At 45.6% G+C, this 22,787-nt stretch overlaps 2 protein-coding genes across 2 annotated transcripts in view; both read left to right on the forward strand.

The window, feature by feature from the left end:
* VHL (von Hippel-Lindau tumor suppressor) lies at nucleotides 1,425–9,291 on the forward strand. Its single transcript, XM_003483214.4, has 3 exons — nucleotides 1,425–1,778; nucleotides 4,625–4,747; nucleotides 7,160–9,291. The coding sequence occupies exons 1-3, from the start codon at nucleotides 1,481–1,483 to the stop codon at nucleotides 7,354–7,356; spliced, it is 618 nt and encodes a 205-aa protein (XP_003483262.1). The 5' UTR covers nucleotides 1,425–1,480; the 3' UTR covers nucleotides 7,357–9,291.
* The window catches only part of IRAK2 (interleukin 1 receptor associated kinase 2), a 66,229-nt gene continuing 60,937 nt past the window's right edge, over nucleotides 17,496–22,787 (forward strand). Inside the window, exon 1 of the mRNA XM_021069319.1 lies at nucleotides 17,496–17,708. Within this exon, the coding sequence (XP_020924978.1) occupies nucleotides 17,615–17,708 (94 nt within the window). The 5' untranslated portion in view covers nucleotides 17,496–17,614. The remainder of the gene's footprint in view (nucleotides 17,709–22,787) is intronic.

The following is a 22,787-nucleotide window of genomic DNA, read 5'->3' on the forward strand; positions in this document are numbered from 1 at the left end:
GAAGTAAGAGTTTTAAGTAAGGGACACCCCCCACACACACCCCTGCCTTTTCACCTATGCTGGCCTCATACCATCCTTCTTGTAATTCTGTAGCAACTTCATGCCCTATGTCCAAGCTAGCAGCCCTGCTAATAGTGAGTGATCCAAGCATTGCTTATCAGTTTTGCTTCTGCAACCTTGCTTGCTCAGTTTCTTAGGCAGGAACACTGTCTGCTAGGGGAAAGGGGAGGTCCCTGGCTGCTTACATGGAAAGAACAAGACGCTGTATTGTATAAAAGCTGCTGAGACCAAAGACCTGGTGCTCAGACTCTGGAGCCTGAGCTCCTCTGAGCCTGCACAGGGGCTGAATAAACCCTTCTTTTGTCTGCATCTCCAAGTGCCCTTTGTCTCCTTCCGCTGCCAGGGTTTCTGCAATAAGATCACATACTTGAAGCTAAACCTGGAATGAGAACCCAGGTGGGTACGAATTACAGAGTGCAGAGACTGAACTATGAAAATGATTCCCTTTTCAGTTTCCTTTAATCTTTCTAATTATGTCCAGAAAAAAATTGACTTAACAACTAAACACTCAGTATCTAACATCTAACGCCTGGCTGTTTAAGAAGAGTGCAGGCTCAGCGCCTTTACGTTTGTTTAATAGATAAAACCCGGTAACTTGTTTTGAGATTAGTTCCACTGTACCCTTCTATAGTAAATGAATTTCCATTGACTGTAGTGATATTAAATTCCTTTTTGAAGTTCCCACTGTGACCTAACAGGATTGGCAGCATCTCTGAAGCGCCAGGACACAGGTTTGTGGGTTAAAGGATCCAGCGTCGCTGCACCCGCAGTATAGGTCGCAATTGCAGCTCAGATCTGATCTCTGGCCCAGGAACTGCATGCCCAGGTGGCGAAAAAAAAAAAAAAAAAAAATTCCTAAACATGTTTAATTGCTTGCGTATGTGTAGAACAACTTGGAAGGGAAGAACAAAAAAACTGATGATATTTGTTGCCTCCAGGGACCTCTAGGCGGCTGGGGGAAGTGGGATGATAGCTAAATTTTCACTTTATTCTACTTTTCTGTGCAAAATTCGAATTTTGTGACCCAAAATGGAGACAAAAGAGAAAAATGATCAATGAGAAAATTATTAAACAGCGCAGATGTTGGGCAGGATATAACAAAAACCACGAAGGTCTTAAGAGAATGAATGGAGCTAAAGAACGCTGTGCCAAAAACGTATGGGTCGCACATGAATCCAACTTATACGGGAAACCGGGCATCCGGATAGCCAGTGATAGCCTCGGCCTCAGCAAGGTCTCGGCCCCTGCTTAGAGGATGCACCTGCGCATGCGCGCAGCCTCAAACCAGCCATCTTAGGGGGTGTAGCCCACCCTCTCCATCGAGCGCGCGCGAAAACAGCGCGCAGGCCCGGGGACGCGCACGCACGCCCCGCCCCCGCCCCGCCCGGCGAGGCCCGGGTAGTCCAGGCTGTCCGACGTAATGCCCCGGAAGGCTGGGAAGGCGGGGAACGCGGAAGAGGCCCGGGCCGGCGCGGAGGAGGCGGGCGCCGAGTCTGGCACGGAAGAGTCTGACTCCAAAGAGCTGGGCGCCAAGGAGATGGAGGCCGGGCGGTCCCGGCCTGTGCTGCGCTCGGTGAATTCGCGGGAGCCGTCCCAGGTCATCTTCTGCAACCGCAGCCCGCGCGTCGTGCTGCCCGTGTGGCTCAACTTCGACGGCGAGCCGCAGCCCTACCCGACGCTCCCCCCCGGCACGGGCCGCCGCATCCACAGTTACCGAGGTAGGTTGGCCGGGGTCGTCCTGTCGCGCCGGGCCGCGCCGCCGCTTTGTCCCCGTGGGCAGCGAGCGCCTGCCGTCGCCCGTGCTGAGCTGCGCCCAGTGCTCCAGGCCTGATAACAACGGCAACCAACGGTGGCACGTCTCACCGAGTCCCCTCCCGATCCGGGAAGGCAGATGCTATTGTCGTTAGTATTCCCATTTTACCCTTGAGTAACTGAGGCCCCAGAGAGGTTGACGCTGCCAGTACGTGACAGCCCATTGTTCTAAAACTGAATAATTTGCATTTGATGATGGCCACATGTGTATTCCATCCCTGACGCCCATTTGTTCTGTATGTGAAGGGGAGAATCTCATATCCTCTGATGTGCCCAGTGGGCCAGCTCCGCCTCAGATCCCTGCGTTCATGAAGTACATGGTCCAGTGCAGTAGACGAGACAAATGCATAAATAGATAAGAACTAGCCAGTGTCCTAAGTGTTGTGGTTGGAGCAGAGTTCGGCGGGGCACCAGCTCAGAGAAAGGGAGGGGTGTGCGCTTTCGGAGAAGAAAGAGAATTCTGCAGGGTTTGAATGGGATCTAACCAACCGGGTTAGGAGGTGAGAGTAATAGGCAGAGTGAACCTACCACCTGGGGTCTTGGGGAGAGGAGAGGGTATGGAATGGTGGGAGAGGAAGCCTGAAAGTTTACTTTATCCCTGAGAAATGGGGCCATTGAAAGTTTTAAGCAGGGAATGGCGTTGCCAGACATAACACTGAAAAGCTTACCAGGTGGCAAAGTGGTTTGGAGGGGAAAGACTACTGGTAAAGGTTAAGAAACTGTCCTAGTAACCCAGGTGGGGGATATCTAGGCTTTACTGCCCAAGGAGGCAGTCATCTTCCTTGGCTTTCAAGAAGAGAAGTTAATACTTGCTTAATTTTCACTACCTTCCTTGCAAGATTTTTTTTTTTTTTTTTTTTTTTGGTCTTTTTAGGGTCGCACCCGAGGCATATGGAGGTTCTCAGGCTGGGGGTCCAATTGGAGCTGTAGCCACCTGCCTGCACCACACCCACAGCAATTCGGGATCTGAGCTGCCTCTGCAACCTACACCACAGGTCCCGGCAACACTGGATTCTTAACCCACTGAGCGAGGCCAGGGATCGAACCTGCAACCTCGTGGTTCCCAGTCGGATTCATTAACCACTGCACCACAACCGGGAACTCCAGGTCTGATTTGTTTCTGCTGAGCCACTACGGGAACTCCCCTTGCAGGATCTCCATGGATCTTTTTTTCCTTGAGGGTGGTGTACTTAGTAATGCTCTTTAAACTTTTACATCAAAGTTCCCTTAATATCAAATGAGGAAGAGCACAGTTGTGCCAGGCATCAACATTTCTGTAGTCTCCTATTTTTTCTAGGAAATTTTGTGGATTTTGCATCCTTCTCCAAAATTTATTTGTTCCTGATTTAATATAAACATTTCAAAAAAATTACTTCCCGTGCAGACGTACTTAATGTTACTAAACTATACACTTAAGATGGTTAAAATAGTTTTATATTATGTGTATTTTAGTTCAATAAAAAAAATAACTTCCCACTTTACATTTCTTAAATTTTCCCACCAAATCTTCAAGCAAGTTTGTGCCCTAGAAACACATACTGTTTTTATTCTGAGACAAACTCCTCCCTCCTTAAACTGACTCTTAGTCCTGGGGATTTGTCTCCTTTCACTCTCCTTTTTTTTTTGTCTTGTTAGGGCTGCACCCAAGCAAATGGAGGTTCCCAGGCTAGGGGGTCAAATCAGGGCTATAGCTGCCAGCCTACACCACAGCCACAGCAATGCAGGATCTGAACCGTATCTGGGACCTAAACCACAGCTCATGGCAACACCAGATCCTTAACCCAGGGATCGAATCTGCATCCTCATGGATACTGGTTGGGTTTGTTAACCACTCAGCCATGATGGGAACAACTCCTTTTTTTTTTTTTTTTTTTGTTTAAGATGTATTTGTTTTGGGAGTTCCCATTGTGGCTCAGCGGTAATGAACCTGACTAGTATCCATGAAGATGTGGGTTCGATCCCTGGCCCTGTTCAGTGGGTTAAGGATCTGGTGTTGCCATGAGCTGTGGTGTAGGTCGCAGACACAGCTTTGATCCTGAGTTGCTGTGGCATAGGCTGGCAGTTGCAGCTCTGATTTGACCCCTAGCCTGGAACTTCCATATGCCGCTGCAGCCCTTAAAAAAAAAAAAAAGATATATTTGTTTTGTTTCTTAAATTCAGGTGTAATTTACATATAGTAAAATACACAGATCTTAGGGTTTGATGGGTTTTGACAACACCTAGATCAAGTTACAGAATAGAATCTTTCCACCATCCCAGAAAGTTCCCTCCTGCCCCTTTACACTCTTCTGATTTTTCACACCATTGACTAGTTTGATCTCTTCCTGCAGAATGTGTCCTATTCTGTCTGGCTTTTTTCTCTCAACCTCATGTTTTTGTACCTTCCTGTTCTTGAGAAGCACAGATCTGAGGAGTTGATGACCTTTTCTCTGCTTTTAGTTTGCGGCATTGGTGTGATTTGCAGTTCACAGGCTGTGCTTTTGCCCCATGGTAGCAGAAAGGGTGCGGGTTTTGGAGACTTAAGTATTTGATCTTCTGCTTACTGTCCTTTTGTCTTGAGGGAGTCACCTTGCTTTCTCAGACCTTTTTTCCTCATCTGTAACTGGGTCTGTTGTGAGGATTGAGTAAGATAACATTATTGGAAGGGCTAGGTATAGAATTTAAGCAGAACGAGAGGCAAATATTTCAGTGTTAATCTGGGGGAGATGAAGGAAATAGGTGCGTGGCTATATAACCTCGCTTGTCTTAACAGGTCACCTTTGGCTCTTCCGAGATGCTGGGACATCCGATGGGCTTCTAGTTAACCAAACTGAACTATTTGTGCCATCTCTCAATGTTGATGGACAGCCGATTTTTGCCAATATCACACTACCAGGTACTGATGTTCCATCTTACTTTTTATTTTTTAGTTGCACCCATGGCATGGATCAAACCTGTGCCTCAGCAGCAACCCAAGCTGCTCAGTGAAAGTGCCAGATTCTTAATCCGCTCTATGACTAGGGAATTCCTATAGAATTTACTCTTTAACGGTATTCTCCAAGGCAAAAATTCCTACATTTAACTTCCATTGCTCACTTTTGTATACCCATAGCCTTGAAACACATATTAGTTTGAACCTTACAAAGCTGCAGGTATTTGGGTTTTTTCTTTTTCTTTTTTTTTTTTTTTTTTTGGCTGCACCTGTGGCATACAGAAATTGCTGGGCCAGGAATCAAACCCACATCACAGCAGCCACAACAGTGACAACGCTGAATCCTTAACCCCTTGAGCCACCAGGGAACTCCAGTAATTTGTTTTTTTTTTTTTTAACCCAAAAGATCATCCTTTTTTTGTTCGTTCATTTGCTTGTCTTTTTAGGGCCTCACCGGCATATGGAAGTTCCCAGGCTAGGGGTCATATCAGAGCTGCAGCTGCCAGCCTACACCACCGCCCAGCAATGCCAGATCCGAGTCGAATCTGCAGCCTACACCACAGCTCATGGCAATGTTGGATCCTTAACCCACTGAGCAAGGCCAGGGATTGAATCTGCGTTTTCATGGATGCTGGTTGAGTTTGTTACCACCCATCCACAGTGGGAACTCCAATGATGATTTTTCTTTAACTTCTGGTTGGCACTTGGAGCTCGACTGGGTTAAATTTCATTAAAGGATAGGAATGAAATTGGTGCAGTGAGTTAAGGATTCAGTGTTGTCACTGCAGCGGCTCAGGTTGCTGCTGTGGCATGGGTTTGATCTCTGTCCTGGAAACTTCCACATGCTTCAGGTGTGGCTGAACAAAAATAAATTATTATTATTATTATTTAAAAAATATTTCTGCTCTGGCACAGTGATTTAAGGATCCAGCATTGACACAGCTGTGGCATAGGCCCAGGAACTTCTGTATACTGTGGGTGCAACCAGAAAAAAAGATACAATGCTAAAAGTCATAAATAAACCACAATATCTCATTTTCTCACCTTTTCTCCTGAGACTCCAGGGCATAATTCTGCAGTAAGGCCGGGGAAACAGGATGCAGTCATACTTCTACAATCAAGTATTTTATTTTATTTTTTGTCTTTTTGCCATTTCTAGGGCTGCTCCCGTGACATATGGAGGTTCCCAGGCGAGGGGTCTAATCAGAGCTGTAGCCCCCGGCCTACACCAGAGCCACAGCAACGTGGGATCTGAGTTGTGTCTGTGACCTACACCACAGCTCACGGCAACACCGTATCCTTAACCCACTGAGCAAGGCCAGGGATTGAACCTGCAACCTCATGGTTCCTAGTCAGATTCATTAACCACTGCGCCACGACAGGAACTCCTACAATCAAGTATTTTAATTTAGCCCGCTCTTGACAAACCCAAAGAGCTATTGAGACACCATGACATCTTTGTTCAACATAGAGCATACAAATAGATTACTTCCATTTTATTTACAGTGGAGAATAGGATGTAGAAAGTTTGGATACATTGCCCAACATCAGACAAAAATCACTAAGGGCTGGGCTCCTTAAAGTAGCGTAGTCTCTACTTATTTCAGCAGCCTGTCTTTCTAAAAGGTAAGACGGGGAATTCCCTGGTGGCCTAGCAGGTTAAGGATTGGGCATTGTCACCGCTCTGGCTTGGGTCACTGCTGTGGTGTGGGTTCAGTCCCTGCCCTGGGAGTTTTCATATGCCACAGGCACACACAGCCAAAAAAAAAAAAAAGTAAGTTTCCCCATTGAGCGTAATATTGGATTTGAATTCCCCCAAAATCCAGTTACACACTCTTGTGGTTATCTATTGCTGTATGACAGCTACCCCTAAACTAATAACAACCGTTTTATTTGTTCATAATTCTGCAGCCTGGGCTGAGCTCAACTCAGTGGTGATTCTGCTCACTGGGGGTCACTGGTGTGGCTGCCTTCTGCTGGCAGGTTGGCTGGGCACTGGGCCTCTCTGCCATTGTTGTTTCAGGGCCTGGCCCTCTTTGTGTGGTCTTTCCTTCTGGGTAGCTCAGGGCTCCTAAGCGCGTAAAAGTGAACATTGCTGGACCTTTTTAAGGCTAAGGCCGGGAATTGCCATAATGTCAATTTGCCCACATTCATTTAGTTCATGCATATACCAGGTCCAGGGTACTCGAAAGGGAAGTTACTACATAAGGTCATGAATACTGTGAGATGTCCATCACTTTAAACTGCCGCCACCTGTGTACTCACTTTTTTTGTCCAGCGTGAGGTTCAGCTGTAGCAAATGTAATTGTTGCAGTTTGCTCATCCCTCATTCCTGGGCCGAGTCTGCTGCTGAGATTCCATTTTCTGCCCTTTCAGTGTATACCCTGAAAGAACGATGCCTCCAGGTTGTGCGAAGCCTAGTCAGGCCTGAGAATTACCGGAGGCTGGACATCGCAAGATCACTCTACGAAGATCTGGAAGACCACCCAAATGTGTGGAAGGACCTGGAGCGGCTGAAGCAGGAGCATATGGAAAATCAGCGGACGGCAGGGGAGACTGAAGACTTTAACTGAAATGTGTACTCCTGGCTCTCAGCTTTTAACGGTCCTGATCAGTCTTGATCTAGGTCTAGGACTGGTCACTTTTTCTGGGCCTCAAGGTGTCTCAATGCTTGGAGTAAAAATGCTCCACTGCTTAAAAGAACGTTAACTGACCTCACTAGGCATTGTGATGTTGAAGGGCAAATATCACAAAATGTAATTTAATGCCTGCCCTTTCTAGAAGTATTTATCAAGGGAAAAGTAGTTGCATTTTTGCCTCCTCTTGAGTCAGGAAAGTTTCTGTGTATGGACTTTGGTGTAAGTCATTCAGTGAGAATTGTGGCTCCTTCTTGAATTGTGAGAAAGCAGAGGCATCTGCTTTTCTTGACTGCACTGTGGTTGGTGATGTGTCCACCTCCCGCTCTGAGAGACCACGATGTCCTTGAGATGGGGACAAATCCATCTACTCTTTGCGACCCCAGTGCCTCACACATCCTGAGCCTTCAGTCAGTGTTTGTTGAATGGACAAATCAGTCAATGCTTTGGTGTTTAGAGGTTTTGACCTTTTTTGCGGGGTGGGGGTGGGGTAATGGGGACCTAAAGCGTGTACAGTAAACAAATATTTTAAAGGAGATCATTTTTATAGACAGCAGTTTTTATAATTTTCTAAATTTTTGCTTTTCTCAGTCTGCCATTCTTGCAGGGTGGTTTTGTTTCTAAAACAGAATGTGCTTTCTACAGTTCTTGTGATGATAGCTTTTCTGAAGCATGATATCTGCACAGAGGTTAGGAGAGAATAGCTTCAAGAAAATGAACCCTTGTTTAATTATAGGATAAAGGAGCTACTCCCGCAACTATAAATAGGTTTTTGCCAAGTATGGGTATTTCTTTTCCCTTTTGTAAACCCATGACATTTCTGTTCGATTCAGCAGTTTTCATCAGGCAGGATCTGGTGACACTTTGCACCTGGCTGCAGAAGAGGACGAAGCCCTCCAGCCTCTGGGAAGTTATTGCTCACACACCGTGGATTCAGAGGGTAGCCAGGAATGTTTTCTAGTTTTATAAATATACAAACCCTCTCCTGCAGGATGGACCTAAATTCATTGATTCAAATTCAGTACTTCTATCAGGCATCCTTTTTTGGGTAACTAATTGTTAAAACAGAAATCTTCTCAGTAGAGAAAATTTTTGGAAAAGAGAAAAATAAAAGGAAGAGAAAAGATCCAAGTAGGTACACTACTTAAATACTAACTTAACATTTTGGACTTTCAGCCTTTTTTAGGGCTTTTGTTTGGTTCGGTTTTACATAACTGAGATCATACTGCATATACAGTTTTGTATTCTACTTTCTTATTTAACTTTATAACTTAAATATTTTTCCATGATATTATAAACTCTTCAGAGACATGCGTACAGCCTTCCTTTTATAAATAAGGTTGGGATATCTCTTGGTCTCTTTATTAGTTCCTTCTGCTAACCTTTGAGCATAGTCCCTGTGCTCTGCTATCAGAGTGAAGTGAGTGAATCAAATGCCTTACAGTTTTCCCACCTAATATTCTACTCTTTTAACATTTGGTAAGCATGTGGGCTTTTTTTTTTTCCAGCCTGTTGTACTCATTCAATGACACACTTATAATTTTCTTTTTTTTTTTATTTTTATTTTTTTTTTATTTTGGTTGAATTGTTGCGTAGGGAAAAGGAAATGCTGGTATAGAAGGCAGCCTATGATTTCGAGAATGGGATAGGGTGGGGATTTAAGGGATCTTACGGTGCTAGATGAGTTCAAAGTTGGCTTTATTACTGTTTTTTTCAACCTTTGTGTCAAAATGAGATTTCATGTTCCTGTTAAAACTTGCAATTTGAGTACTGTGTTTCTTGTGTTGTCCAAGGAAAGATGATAACCTGTAGCATGTATGTATGTATTCATTTGAAATCTTATGAATGTATTAAATGTACTGCTCTTAAGAATTTGTGATCTTATCTATTTCGAGTTAAAAAAAGAAAAAGTTTTTCTTTGATACATTTAATGGTGCTGAGTAAAGGAAATAGTTAGGATGTGGTGGTGCATTTAGCCAGGCTCTTCTCTTTTGGAGACGTGTGAAGGCCATGTTTGTGTAAAGGCCTAAGGGGGGGGCCTGTGACTTAGGGCGGGTGGCGCATAAGAAACCTAACTTATTTCTCAGTCCTTTCTTGTTCCAAAGAGATTTAAAAAAAAAAAAAACAACTTTCTTTTAGCTTTGTTTTTCTTTTTTCTTCTTCTTTTTTTTTTTTTTTTTTTTTTTTTTTGGTCTTTTAAGGATACATCTGAGACATACAGAGGTTCCCAGGCTAGGGGTCAAACCTCCTTGGAGTGACATCTGGCAGCCTACACCACAGCCACAACAATACCAGATCTGGGCTCTGTCTGTGACCTACACTACAGCTTATGGCAACATTGGATCATTAACCCATTGAGCAAGGCCAGGGATCCGCACCTTCATTTTCATGGATCCTAGTTGGGTTCGTTAACCACTGAGCCATGACAGGAATTCCCAGCAGAGAATCTATTCTGTGTGATGTTATGATAGTGGATGCATGTAAGTATACATTTTTCCATACCTATAGAATGTGCACCACCAAGAGTGAACCCTAAGGTAAACCGTGAACTTTGGTTGGTAACAATGTCTCAGTGTAGGTCCATCAGTTGTAATAAATGTACCATGGGGCGGGGGTTGATAATGGGGGAGACTCTGGGTGGACAGGAGGTATATAGGAAATCTTGTACCTTCCTCTCAATTATGTTTTGAACCTACAGCTGCTCTAGAAAATAGTCTTTAAAAAAAAATTAGGGAGTTCCCGTCAGGGCTCAGCAGTTCACGAACCCAACTAGTATCCATGAGGACATGGGTTTGATCCCTGGCGTTGCTGGGTGGGTTAAGGATCCAGCGTTACCATGAGCTGTGGTTGGTGTAGGTCGCAGACACGGCTCGGATCCTGTGTGGCTGTGGCATACGCTGGTGGCTACAGCTCTGATTCAACCCCTAGACTGGGAACCTCTCTATGCCGTGGATGCAGCCCTAAAAAGACAAAAAGAAAAAGAAAAACCGGAGTTCTGTGGTGGCCTAGTGGTCAAGGATCTGGTGTTCTCCTTGCTGTGCCTTGGACAGTTTTTATCCCTGGCCCAGGAACTTCCGAATGCCTGGGTGTGGCCAAAAAAGAGCAAACCAAAAAAACACCCCAAATTGGTAACTGGTTAATATTTCGCCAGGGACAGGGCACTCAGTTCACTAATGATATGAAATAGATAAGGGGGTTTTGCATTCTTGAAATATAAACACTAGTGTGAACTTTTCAGATACTTTCACGCTAGGTTTGTCTCCCATTCTTAGCACTTCACCACACTCCGTGTTAGTCACTGATATTCCTTGGAGATTTTTCCCTTTCTGTTGGCATACCTAAGCTCCCTGTCCCAACAGAACATTTTTCTGGGGACTCTCCTGTCACCACACTTACCCAGTAATCCATTGGCAGATCACAGGAAAATTAGATGTACTTGCGATGGTAACCAAAAAGGTGGGGCAATAGCGCTGGATACATAAATGAAAAAGAAACCCACAATACTTGTTTCATAACTTGGAACATGAAACCTCTGGAAAGTACAAATCAGCTTAACAAACAAATGCACAGCAATATGTTCTCTCCCTATTCAGGTAGAAAACATGCAAGGTTGTTTTTTTTTTTGTCTTTTTTTTTTTTTTTTTTTTTTTTTTGGTCTTTTTTGTTGTTGTTGTTGTTGTTGTTGTTGTTGTTGCTATTTCTTGGGCTGCTCCCGCGGCATATGGAGGTTCCCAGGCTAGGGGTTGAATCGGAGCTGTAGCCACCGGCCTACGCCAGAGGCACAGCAACGCAGGATCCGAGCCGAGTCTGCAACCTACACCACAGCTCACGGCAACGCCAGATCGTTAACCCACTGAGCAAGGGCAGGGACCGAACCCGCAACCTCATGGTTCCTAGTCGGATTCGTTAACCACTGCGCCACGACGGGAACTCCATGCAAGGTTGTTTTGTTCCATTTGGGAGAAGTTGAGTTCTAGAGGACTGGCTTGGCCCCACAATTTTTTCCTTTCTTTTTATGACCGCACCCTTGGCATAGGAAGTTCTCAGGCCAGAGGCTGAATTGGAGCTGCCGACCTATGCCATAGCCACGGCAATGTGGCATCTAAGTCACATCTTGGACCTACACCACAGCTTGCAGCAATGCTGGATCCTTAACCTACTGAGCTGGATCCTTAACCCAGGGATGGAACCTGCATCCTCACAGAGATAATGTCAGGTGCTTCACATGCTGAACCATGATAGGAACTCCCCAAAATTACTATTAATTGAAAAACATTTACAGACAATTAAATGTGTTTTTTAAAAATGTTAAAATTAATTTTTTAGACATCTGAAAACATGTGAAAGTGTATACACCAAACTATTAATAATAGTGGGCCCTCAGGATGAGACTATAGGAAGGGGTTCATTGTCTGTCTCTGTCTCTCTTTCTTTCTGCAATAATAAAATGTAGGGAGTTCCCGTCGTGGCGCAGTGGTTAACGAATCCGACTAGGAACCATGAGATTGTGGGTTCGGTCCCTGTCCTTGCTCAGTGGGTTAACAATCTGGCGTTGCCATGAGCTGTGGTGTAGGTTGCAAACGCGGCTCGGATCCTGCGTTGCTGTGGCTTTGGTGTAGGTTGGAGACTACAGCTCCAATCGACCCCTAGCCTGGGAACCTCCATGTGCCGTGGGAAGTGATCCTAGAAAAGGCAAAAAGACCAAAAAAAAAAAAAAGATATATATAATCTGTCTCTGCCCTGGATCCTGGCACAGAGCTGCTAAAGCCCTTGTAATTTCCTAAGTGATAAGGCCACTAGGAGCATCTTTTGTTCTAATGGGGGCTCTGGGTGGGCTCCTGGATGGGAGCCCATCACCAGAAACACCAAGCAGTGATTGGAAGCTTGAAATTTTCAGCCTGTTCCCACCCTTCTCCAGAGGAGGGGAGAGGGGCTGGAAATGAAGTTAATAATCATGCCTTCTTCAGGGCGCCTCTGTAAACTTCCAGGAAGAGGTTCAGAGGACTTACAGATGGAGTTCCCCATGTGGCTCAGAGGTAATGAACCCGATTAGTATCCATGAGGTTTGGGGCTTAATCCTTGGCCTTGCTCAGTGGGTTAAGGATCCAGCGTTGCCGTGAGCTGTTGTGTAGGTCACAGATGCAGCTCAGATCTCATGTTGCTCTGGCTGTGGTATAGGCTGGCAGATGTAGCTCTGGTTTGACCCCTAGCCTGGGAACTTCCATATGCTGTGGGTGCGGCCATAAGAAGCAAAAAAACAAAAAACAAAATAAACAGCTTCCATGTGGGCAAACACACCCACTCTGGGAGGGTGATGCAACCCAACTCTGCAGGGACAGAAGCTCCTGTGCTCAGGACCCTCCCAGACTTCACTCTCTGTCTCTTCATCTGGCCGTTCATCTGTATCCTTTATCATATCCTTTTTTGGGGGTGGGGGAGATGCACCCACAGCATACAGAAATTCCTGGGCTGGAGATCAAGCTTGTGCCATAACAGCGACCCGAGCTGCTGCAGTGACAACATTGGATCCTTACCCTGCTGTGCCACAAGGGAACTCCTATCTTTTATGTATTTATTTTTCTTTACATATTTGGCATATGGAAGTTCCCCGGCCAGGGGCTGAATCAGAGCGGCAGCTGCCAGCCTGTGCCATAGCCACAGCAATGCCAGATTCTTAACCCACTGAGAGAGGCCAGGGATAGAACCCACATTCTTGTGGATACTATATTGGGTTCTTTTTTGTGTATGTGTGTCTTTTTAGGGCTGCACATTTGGCATATGGAGGTTCCCAGGCTAGGGGTTGAATCAGAGTTACAGCTGCTGGCCTACACAACAGCCACAGCAACACGGGATCTGAGCTGCGTCTGTGACCTATACCATAGCTCATGTCAATGTCGGATCCTTAACCCACTGAGTAAGGCCAGGGATTGAACCTGTGTCCTCATGGATGCTAGTCAGATTCATTTTCGCTCAGCCACTACGGGAACTCCCTATGTTGGCTTCTTAACCTGCTGAGCTACAGTAAGTACTCCCTCATATCCTCTAATTAAAAAAAATTTTTTTTCAAGTGTAAAACTCACAGATTGTTTATTTCTGGATTTTGTTTGTTTGTTTGTTTGTTTTGTTTGGTTTTTTTTGTCTTTTTTTTTTTTTTTTGTCTTTTGTTGTTGTTGCTGTTTCTTGGGCCGCTCCCGCTGCATATGGAGATTCCCAGGCTAGGGGTTGAATCAGAGCTGTAGCCACCGGCCTATGCCAGAGCCACAGCAATGCGGGATCCGAGCCTCGTCTGCAACCTACACCACAGCTCACGGCAACGCCGGATCATCAACCCACTGAGCAAGGGCAGGGACCGAACCCGCAACCTCATGGTTCCTAGTCGGATTCGTTAACCACTGCGCCACGACGGGAACTCCTGGATTTTTTTATTTAGTTTTTTTTTTTTTTTTTGTCTTATTGCCTTTTCTAGGGCTGCTCTCGCGGCATATGGAGTTTCCCAGGCTAGGGGTCTAATCGGAGCTGTAGCTGCTGGCCTTCATCAGAGTCACAGCAACGCGGGATCCAAGCCGCGTCTACAACCTACACCATAGCTTACGGCAACGCCGGATCCCCAACCCACTGAACAAGGCCGGGGATTGAACCCATAACCTCATGGTTCCTAGTTGGATTCGTTAACCACTGCACCACGACGGGAACTCATTTAGTATTTTAAATTGTGGTTGACCATGAGTAACTGAAACCACAGAAAGCAAAACCATGGATAAGGAATAGTCCTGTAATTTTGGGTAAATATAGTCTTTCTCAGGAGCAGTCTCAATATCCTTAATATTATTTTTTTCTTTTTGGGTTGCCCTGTGGCATATGGAGTTCTTGGGCCAGGGTTCATATCCCAGCTGCAGTCACAACCTAAGCTGCAGCTTCAGCAACACTGGATTCTTAACCCACTGAGCGGGGCTGGGGATTGAACCTGCGTCCTAGCACCGCCAAGACACTGCTGATTCTGTTGCACCACAGAGGGAACACCCCTCATATCCTTTAATACACTGGTAAATCTCAATGGTTCCCTGAATTCTATGACCCACTGTAGCAAATTAATTGAACTTGAGGAGGGGTCCTGGGAACCTCTAATTTGTAGCCAAGTTAGACAGAACTTATGGGTAATCTGGGGACCTACTACTTGGGATCTGTATCCCACTTGCCCTCCATCAGACTATCCCTGGAGCTCCTCTACCTCGAATCTCTCCTTCAGGAGTTCCTGTCGTGGCTCAGCAGTACTGACCCAACTAGTATCTATGAGGATGTGGGTTTGATCCGTGGCCTCGCTTAGTGTGTGAGGGATCTGGCATGGCCATGAGCTGTGGCATAGGTTGCAGACGCAGTTCGGATCCCGAGTTGCTGGGGCTGTGATGTAGGCTGGCAGCTACAGCTCTGATTTGACCCCTAGCCTGGGAACTTCTATATGATGTGAGTGCAGCCCTAAAAAGACCAAAAAACAAAAACAAAAACAAAAAACAAACAAACAAAAAACCAATCAACCAAAAAACAAAAAAACAAAAAACTCTCCTTCAACCACTGCTGCAACACAAGACACCCCTGAAGAGTAGTCTCAGAACTCTGGAACATCAGTGACTCCTTACTGGGCTCAGCACTTTACAGTTTATCCTGAGCATTTTGGGGTCCATTTAAGCTTCATAGAAATCCTTCAAAGTGGGTGAGTCAGGATACTCAATTTACAAAAGAAAAAAACTGCCAACTGGCTTAAGGATAAAGAACCAGATTGTGGATGAACAAGGACCAGTATCCCGGTAGGACTCCAAGGTCAGTGGGTGTTCTTCTCAATATTATTGGGAATTCTTTTGTGGCACAGCAAGTTAAGGATCCAGTGTGTTGTCACTGCAGAGGCTTGGGTTGCTGCTGTGCCTCAGGTTCAATCCCTGGCCCAGGAATTTCCACATGCCGCCGGCATGACGGGAAAAAACAAAACAAAACAAAAAAACAAAACCAACAAACCAACAATATTATCAATGGCAGCTACCACTTTCTGTCTTTTTTTTTTTTTTTTTTTTTTTTTGGTCTCTATAGGGCCATACCCACAGCATATGGAGATTCCCAGGCTAGGGGTCTAATCGGAGCTGTATCCACCAGCATATGCCAGAGCCACAGCAACATGGGATCTGAGCTTCATCTGCAACCTACACCACAGGTCACAGCAACACCGGATCCTTAACCCACTGAGTGAGGCCAGGGATTGAACCCGCAATCTCATGGTTCATAGTTGAATGCGTTAACCACTGAGCCACGACAGGAACTCCTGGCAGCTATCACTTTTTGACCACAGTCTTTGTGCAAGGAAGACCCTGTCTAAATTGATGTAATCAACAATTGATTATAAACTAATCAATTGTATTTTCTGTAGATTGATTTAATCCTCTTCCCTTGCTCACAAGGCCATAGGAATGATTACTCCCACTTTAAAGATGTAGAAATCAAGGAGTTCCTGCTGTGGTGCAGTGGGTTAAGGATCTGGCATTGCTGCAGCTGCAGTGTAGGTCATTGCCATTGCCACAGCTGTGATGTAGGTCGTAACCTATAGGCTTGGATCTGACCCCTGCCCTGGGAACTCCATGTGCCAAGAGGCAGCCAAAAAATAAAAAATTAAAAAATAAATTTCATTTTTGTTTCCTTCTTCTTTCAACAGCCGATGTTTAGGGCTCCAAAGAGGTGCTCAGTCTGCCCTCAATGATGCTGCTTAACTCCTTGGAATCCACTTACTTTTTTTTTTTTTCCCCAGGCCTGTGGCATGGGGAAGTTCCCGAGCTAGGGATCATACTTGTGCCACAGTAGTGACTTGTGCCACAGTAGTGACAATGCCAGATCCTTAACCCAACAGGCCACCAGGGAACTCCAGAACCCATTTACTTTTGTGTAAAAAAGGGATTAATAATATTTGTAACACAGGATTATGAGAATCACATAAAATGATTTCCACAAAGCACATTGCAGGTGTAGATAAATGGTAGTTATTACAATAAAGAGGCAGTTTGTAGCTAATGGTCAGACTGGATTCCAGCTCTGCCACTTTGTACCGCTGATTTTAGGCAAGTTATTTGACTGTTCTGTGTCTCAGTTTCCTCATGTGTACGTTGAGGGAGACACATAAGATCATTTTAAGTAAAATAAGCCTGGTGAAGTTTGCCCATCATAAATGCTTAATAAAATTAGCAGTTACATTCTTCTACCCTACTTAATAATAATTCAGTTTGCTCCCCAGTTCCTCTCACCATACTCTGCTTTGCCCCAATAGTATTTATCACCTTCTAAGACAGTGAATAATGGAATTAGCCACTCTCCTGCCCTCTTTTACAGTACTCTACTTTTATTCCCAAACATTACCTATTACCTTCTAAAGAGCTAAATTATTTACTTATTTAGCATTTTATTGCTTGTTGTGTTATCTCCATCCAAGGCAGGAATTTTGCCCTGTTTTCTTCAGAAGGATCCCCAGCACCTAGAACAGTGCATAGTATGGAGGAGGGAATCAGTAAATATTAGCCATTATAATCACAGTCTATCCTCACCATCCTATTTAGTATAGAGTCTTTTCCCTGTTTGCTCTAACTCCTGATTCCTCTTAAAGAACTTTTTTTCTCTTTTGCAATATCACTTACTACCTCTTAGCATTCTAAGTAACTTACTTATTCAGTATCTTTATTTATTGCTAGTTCTGGCCCCACTCCGGTCCATCTAGATTGTAAGTCCCATAAGTACAAGGACTTTATAAAGTTTTCTCCCCTTATGCATGTTCAACACCTAGACAGTGCCTGACATATAGCAGGTAATTAATAGACTATCCGTTGAATGAATCATATATGGTGGAGCGCCAAAAACCCTAGAAGTGGAGTCAGAAGTTCTCTCGGGACTGTCACTGGATTCCCAGGTGGCCTTAAACGTGTTGCCTCCCAAATATGGGTTGGTTTCCCCTCCCGGCTGGGATCCTCCTAGTTTCACAGCCGCTCAGCCCGCCGGGAGGCGTCATGCCCTCGGTGGCCGCTGGGGGCGATCGCACACAGGGAAGCCCCGCCCACTTCCCGGGCGGCCGACGGGGGTGCATCTCCCCGCCTGCAGCTAGAGAAGCTGAGTCCAGCCGAGTTCGACTCATTTGTCTGCGAGCCTTCCCGCCGGCCCGCGAAGCCCGGCCATGTCCTGCTACATCTACCAGCTGCCCTCCTGGGTGCTGGACGACCTGTGCCGCAACATGGACACGCTGAGCGAGTGGGACTGGATGCAGTTCGGTGAGTTGTCCCCCTGCGACCCCGCTCAGCCCTCTCCCCACCTCTGTTTATGTGAATCCTGATCCGAGGGGCTTTCGGCGCTGCCGTCCTGGACCCGAGCCTCGCTGTTCCCCGGACAGGCACTGCCCCCTCTCTGGAGCCCAATGTGGTCCTCGGGAAGGTGTTAGGTGATCGTGGACGAGTTCTGCTATTACTCTGTTGCTGAGTAATGTCAGGCTCGACTTGCCTGGTTACAGTAAAGCTTAAACTGATTCCTGTCAGAAATGACTGGTTCTTTTTGTGTGCTCGGCCCCATGTAAGCACCTGACACGGCTTATCTCATTTAATTCCCACAGCGGCCTGGGATTTAGAGGTAGAGTCATTCGCGGAAGCGGATGGGTGGGGTAAGACATTGCTAAGTGGTAGAGTGGGATTTGAACCCCGTATCTGGCCCTGCCAGGATATTGCTTGTCCTTGGTGTAATTTGTTTGCGCCTGGTGATAGGCTGAGGTTTTGGCATCCGGGGGAGGCTGCGCAGCAGTGTAGCCCTCATGCGCCCAGAGGTCTGTATCCCAGTCTCCATCTCATCCGAGCTGGTGACTTTGGGCAAGTTGCTTAACCTCTCTGGGCCTCAGCTTCTTAATCTGCAAACTGGAGGTGGTGGTTAGAAAAAACTGTATAAAAAGCACTTGACCCCTTTTGTCAGATTCTTGTAAGTAATAAGGAAGTGTTAATTATAATTCTTAGTTTTATGTTTTAAGTCGGTGTGACTGGTGCCACTTTATTTTTTATTTTTTGTTTTTTTTTTTTGTCTTTTGTTGTTGTTGTTGTTGCTATTTCTTGGGCCGCTCCCGCGGCATATGGAGGTTCCCAGGCTAGGGGTCCAATCGGAGCTGTAGCCACCGGCCTACGCCAGAGCCACAGCAACGCGGGATCCGAGCCACGTCTGCAACCTTCACCACAGCTCACGGCAACGCCGGATCGTTAACCCACTGAGCAAGGGCAGGGACCGAACCCGCAACCTCATGGTTCCTAGTCGGATTCGTTAACCACTGCGCCACGACGGGAACTCCCACTTTATTTTTTAAGTAGTATCTATATGTTCTTTATTTTTTCCTTTTTTAAATTTATTTTTTCATTTTTTCACATTTTGCTAAAGTATAGTTAATTTATATTTTTAAAATTGAGATGATATATGCCATTTGTACAAAGAGTATATAATATACACTGGAAAGAGTAATAATAAAATGAATATGTATATGTTATCCATCCAGTTTGAAGAAAATAGTATATACATTTTAACCTAATTGTTCTCAACCAGTGGTGATTTTGCCCTCTTAGGGGATATATGTGGCTATCTGGAGACTTTTTTTTTTCCTTTTTTAGGGCCATACCTGTGGCATATGGTGCTTCCCAGCCTGGGGGTCTAATCCGAGCCACAGCTGCCAGCCTACGCCACAGCCACAGCAACGCCAGATCCAAGCTATGTCTGTGAGTTATACCACACCTCACGGCAACGCTGGATCCTTAACCCACTGAATGAGGCCAGGAATCGAACCCGCAACCTCATGGCTAGTCAGCTTTGTTTCTGCTGCACTTCAATGGGAACTCCTGGAAACATTTTTGGTTGTCACATCTTGAGGGAGGTAGTGGGTGGAGACCAGGGGTGTTGCTACAATGCACAAAAAACCCATCCAGCTCTAAGTGTCCAGCAGTGCTGAGGTTCAGAAACTCTGTTTTTGTTTTTGCTTGTTTTAGCCACACTTGTGGCATTTGGAAGTTCCCAGGGTCAGGGATTGAACCCATGCCACAGCAGTGACAACGCCAGATCCTTAACCCCCTGAGCCACTGGGGAATTCCAGAAACCCTCTTTTAAACCAGTAACAAAAATAATACAGGTAGTTCCTGTTGTATCTCAGTGGGTTAAAAACCAGACTAGTATCCATGAGGATGCAGGTTTGATCCCTGGTCTTGCTCAGTGAGTTTAGAATCCAGTGTAGGATGCTGATGTGGCTTGGATCTGGCATTGCTGTGGCTGTGGCATAGGCCATCAGCTAGAGCCCCAATTCAAAACACCTAGCCTGGAAACTTTCATATGCCCCAGGAGCAGCCCTAAAAAAAGCCAAAAAAACATGCTTATTGCAAAATACTGTGGGAAACAAAGACTAATTCAGTCTCCACCACTCAGGGATACTGTTCTTACTATGGATGCCAATAATAATAATAACAGCAAAGGCAGCTTATGTGTATTGGCTTCTTCCCATGTGCCATCGGAGTGCTAGGTGTCTTATGCCTTCTTGTCTTTTCTCCTAACCAATTTCTTTATGTGTGTACATTTTCCAAAAATCGTATCATTTTGTACATTTTGCTAGCCTGATTTTTTCACTTAAGGTATTCACAGTTATTTCTCCTTGCCAAGCAATATAGATGTAGGTTTTTACTTTCAGTGTGTATTTTTTTTTTTTTTTTGGTCTTTTTGCCTTTTCTGGGGCCGCTCCCTTGGCATATGGAGGTTCCCAGGCTAGGGGTCTAATTGGAGCTGTAGCCTCTGGCCTACACCACAGCTACAGCAACGCGGGATCCGAGCCACGTCTGCAACCTACACCACAGCTCACGGCAGCGCTGGGTCCTTAACCCACTAAGCAAGGCCAGGGATCGAACCCGCAACCTCATGGTTCCTGGTCAGATTCGTTAACCACTGCGCCACGATGGGAACTCCTCAGTGTGCATTTTTAATTAACTTTTTAATGGAAAAAAGAACAAATGCGTTAGGTTAACAGATGTAAATCATGCTCCTGGGGACAGAGGGGAAGACCACTATCTTTCCCCTCCCTGGTCCCTCACCTCACCTTTTGTCCCCGAAGAGGCCCTGCCTTGGGAACATGTCAAGACACTTCTGAGAATGTCACCACATGATTTTCTAGACTGCACTGTGTCCCTTTGCTTGGATGATCTGTGATTTAAACTAATTAGACTGTGTTCTGGGCAGAGCAGCTTTGTGTAAATGACTTCCTCTAGTTTTTTCTGTGTTGGCCTCAATTGTAATGGCCAGAACAACTTCTGTTGCTAGGTTATTAATTAAAACATTTTTTAATGATTTTTCCCCATTATAGCTGGTTTACAGTGTTCTGTCAATTTTCTACTGTACAGCAAGGTGACCCAGTCACACATACATGTATACATTCTTTTTCTCACATTATCATGCTCCATCATAGGTGATTAGATGTAATTCCCAGTCTAGGTTGTTAATTTAGAAGGCACACCTATGACTTTTTTCTTAAACAGCTTTGCAGCAATATAATTCACCCACCATGCAGTTGATGCATTTAAAGTGTACAATTCAGGAGTTCCGGTCATGGTGCAGTGGTTAACGAATCCGACTAGGAACCATGAGGTTGCGGGTTCAATCCCTGGCCTTGTTCAGTGGGTTAAGGATCTGGCGTTGCCATGAGCTATAGGTCGCAGACGTGGCTTGGATCCTGCAGTTGCTGTGGTTCTGGCGTAGGCCGGCAGCTACAGCTCCTATTAGACCCCTAGCCTGGGAACCTCCATATGCCGCGGGAAGCGGCCCTAGAAAAGACAAAATAAATAAATAAATAAAGTGCACAATTCAGAGTTCCCTGGAGGCTCAGTAGGTTAAGGATCCAATGTCACCACTCCTGTGGCTCTGGTTGCTGCTGTGGTGCGCGTTCAGTCCTTGGCCTGGGAATTTCTGCACATAGCGGCTTGGCCAAAAATAGAATGTACGATTCAGTGGCATCTAGTATATGCAGAGTCGTACATCCAGATGCAAATCAATCTGAGAACATTTTCATGGCCCCCAACAGAAACCCCGTACCCTTCAACCATCACCCCCAACACTCCCACATACATCTCCCATTCCCCCCACCCCCGGCTTTAGGCATTGCCTCTTCTGGATATTTCATGTACATGGAATAAACCATACAACATGCAGTCCTTTTTTTTTTTTTTTGTCTTTTTGCCTTTTCTAGGGCCGCTCCTGCGGCATATGGAGGTTCCCAGGCTAGGGGTCGAATTGGAGCCGCAGCCACCGCCTATGTCAGAGCCACAGCAACTCGGGATCTGAGCTGTGTCTGCAACCTACACCACAGCTCATGGCAACGCCGGATCCTTAACCCACTGAGCAAGGGCAGGGACCGAACCCGCAACCTCATGGTTCCTAGTCAGATTCATTAACCACTGTGCCACGACGGGAATTCCCAAGATGTAGTCCTTCATAACTGATTTCTTTGATTTAGTGTATTTCCTAGATTCATCCATGTTGTAGCACGTATTTACTCCTGAATAATATTTCATGGTGTGGATGTACCACACCTTATTTATCCACCCATCAGTTGACAGGCATTTGGGTTCTTTCCACTCTTTGGCTTTTATGAATAATGCTCCTGTGCACACTTGTGTACAGGTCTTCGTGTGGCTGTGTTTTCATTTCCCTTGGGTGGATACCTAGGAGAGGAATTTATGAGTCATAGAGTAACTCTATGTTTAACATTTTGAGGAACTATCAGCTGTTTTCCAAAATGCATGTACCATTTCACATTCCCAACAGCCATGTACAAAGGTCCAATTTCACCCCCCCAGCACTTGTTATTGTCTGTCTTTTTGAGTCGGGCCATCCAAACAGGTGTGAGGTGGTTTCTCCGTGTGGTTTTGATTTGTATTTCTCTAATGACTAATGATGTTGGGCGTCTCTTCACATATCCGTGACATCCTCTGTGGAGAATACCTCTGACACCTTAGACCCTGGAGATGCCAGAATTGCTCAAGGCCCTCAGGCTTTCCAGTGCGATTTCGGTTGGAATCCAGATTCTTTGCCAGCCTGCCCGATCTGGCTCAATCTAAGCCCTGCTGGTTCTGGCCTCCTCTCCTCTCCCACACCCTCCTGCCCACCCTGCTCCTGCCACACTGGCCTCCTTGATCCTGATTCAGGACCTTTGTACTTGCTGTTCTCTCTTCCCCCATCCTCCCCGTGGCTGGCTTTCTAGTCTCTCTTAGCTTTCTCTTGCTGCTGTGACAAGTTACCACCAATGTAACGGTTTAAAGGCAGCCATTGTTGTGTTACAGTTCTGGAGGCCGGAG

The sequence above is a fragment of the Sus scrofa genome, chromosome 13 (genome assembly GCF_000003025.6).
Source record: "Sus scrofa isolate TJ Tabasco breed Duroc chromosome 13, Sscrofa11.1, whole genome shotgun sequence".
Classification (NCBI taxonomy): domain Eukaryota; kingdom Metazoa; phylum Chordata; class Mammalia; order Artiodactyla; family Suidae; genus Sus; species Sus scrofa.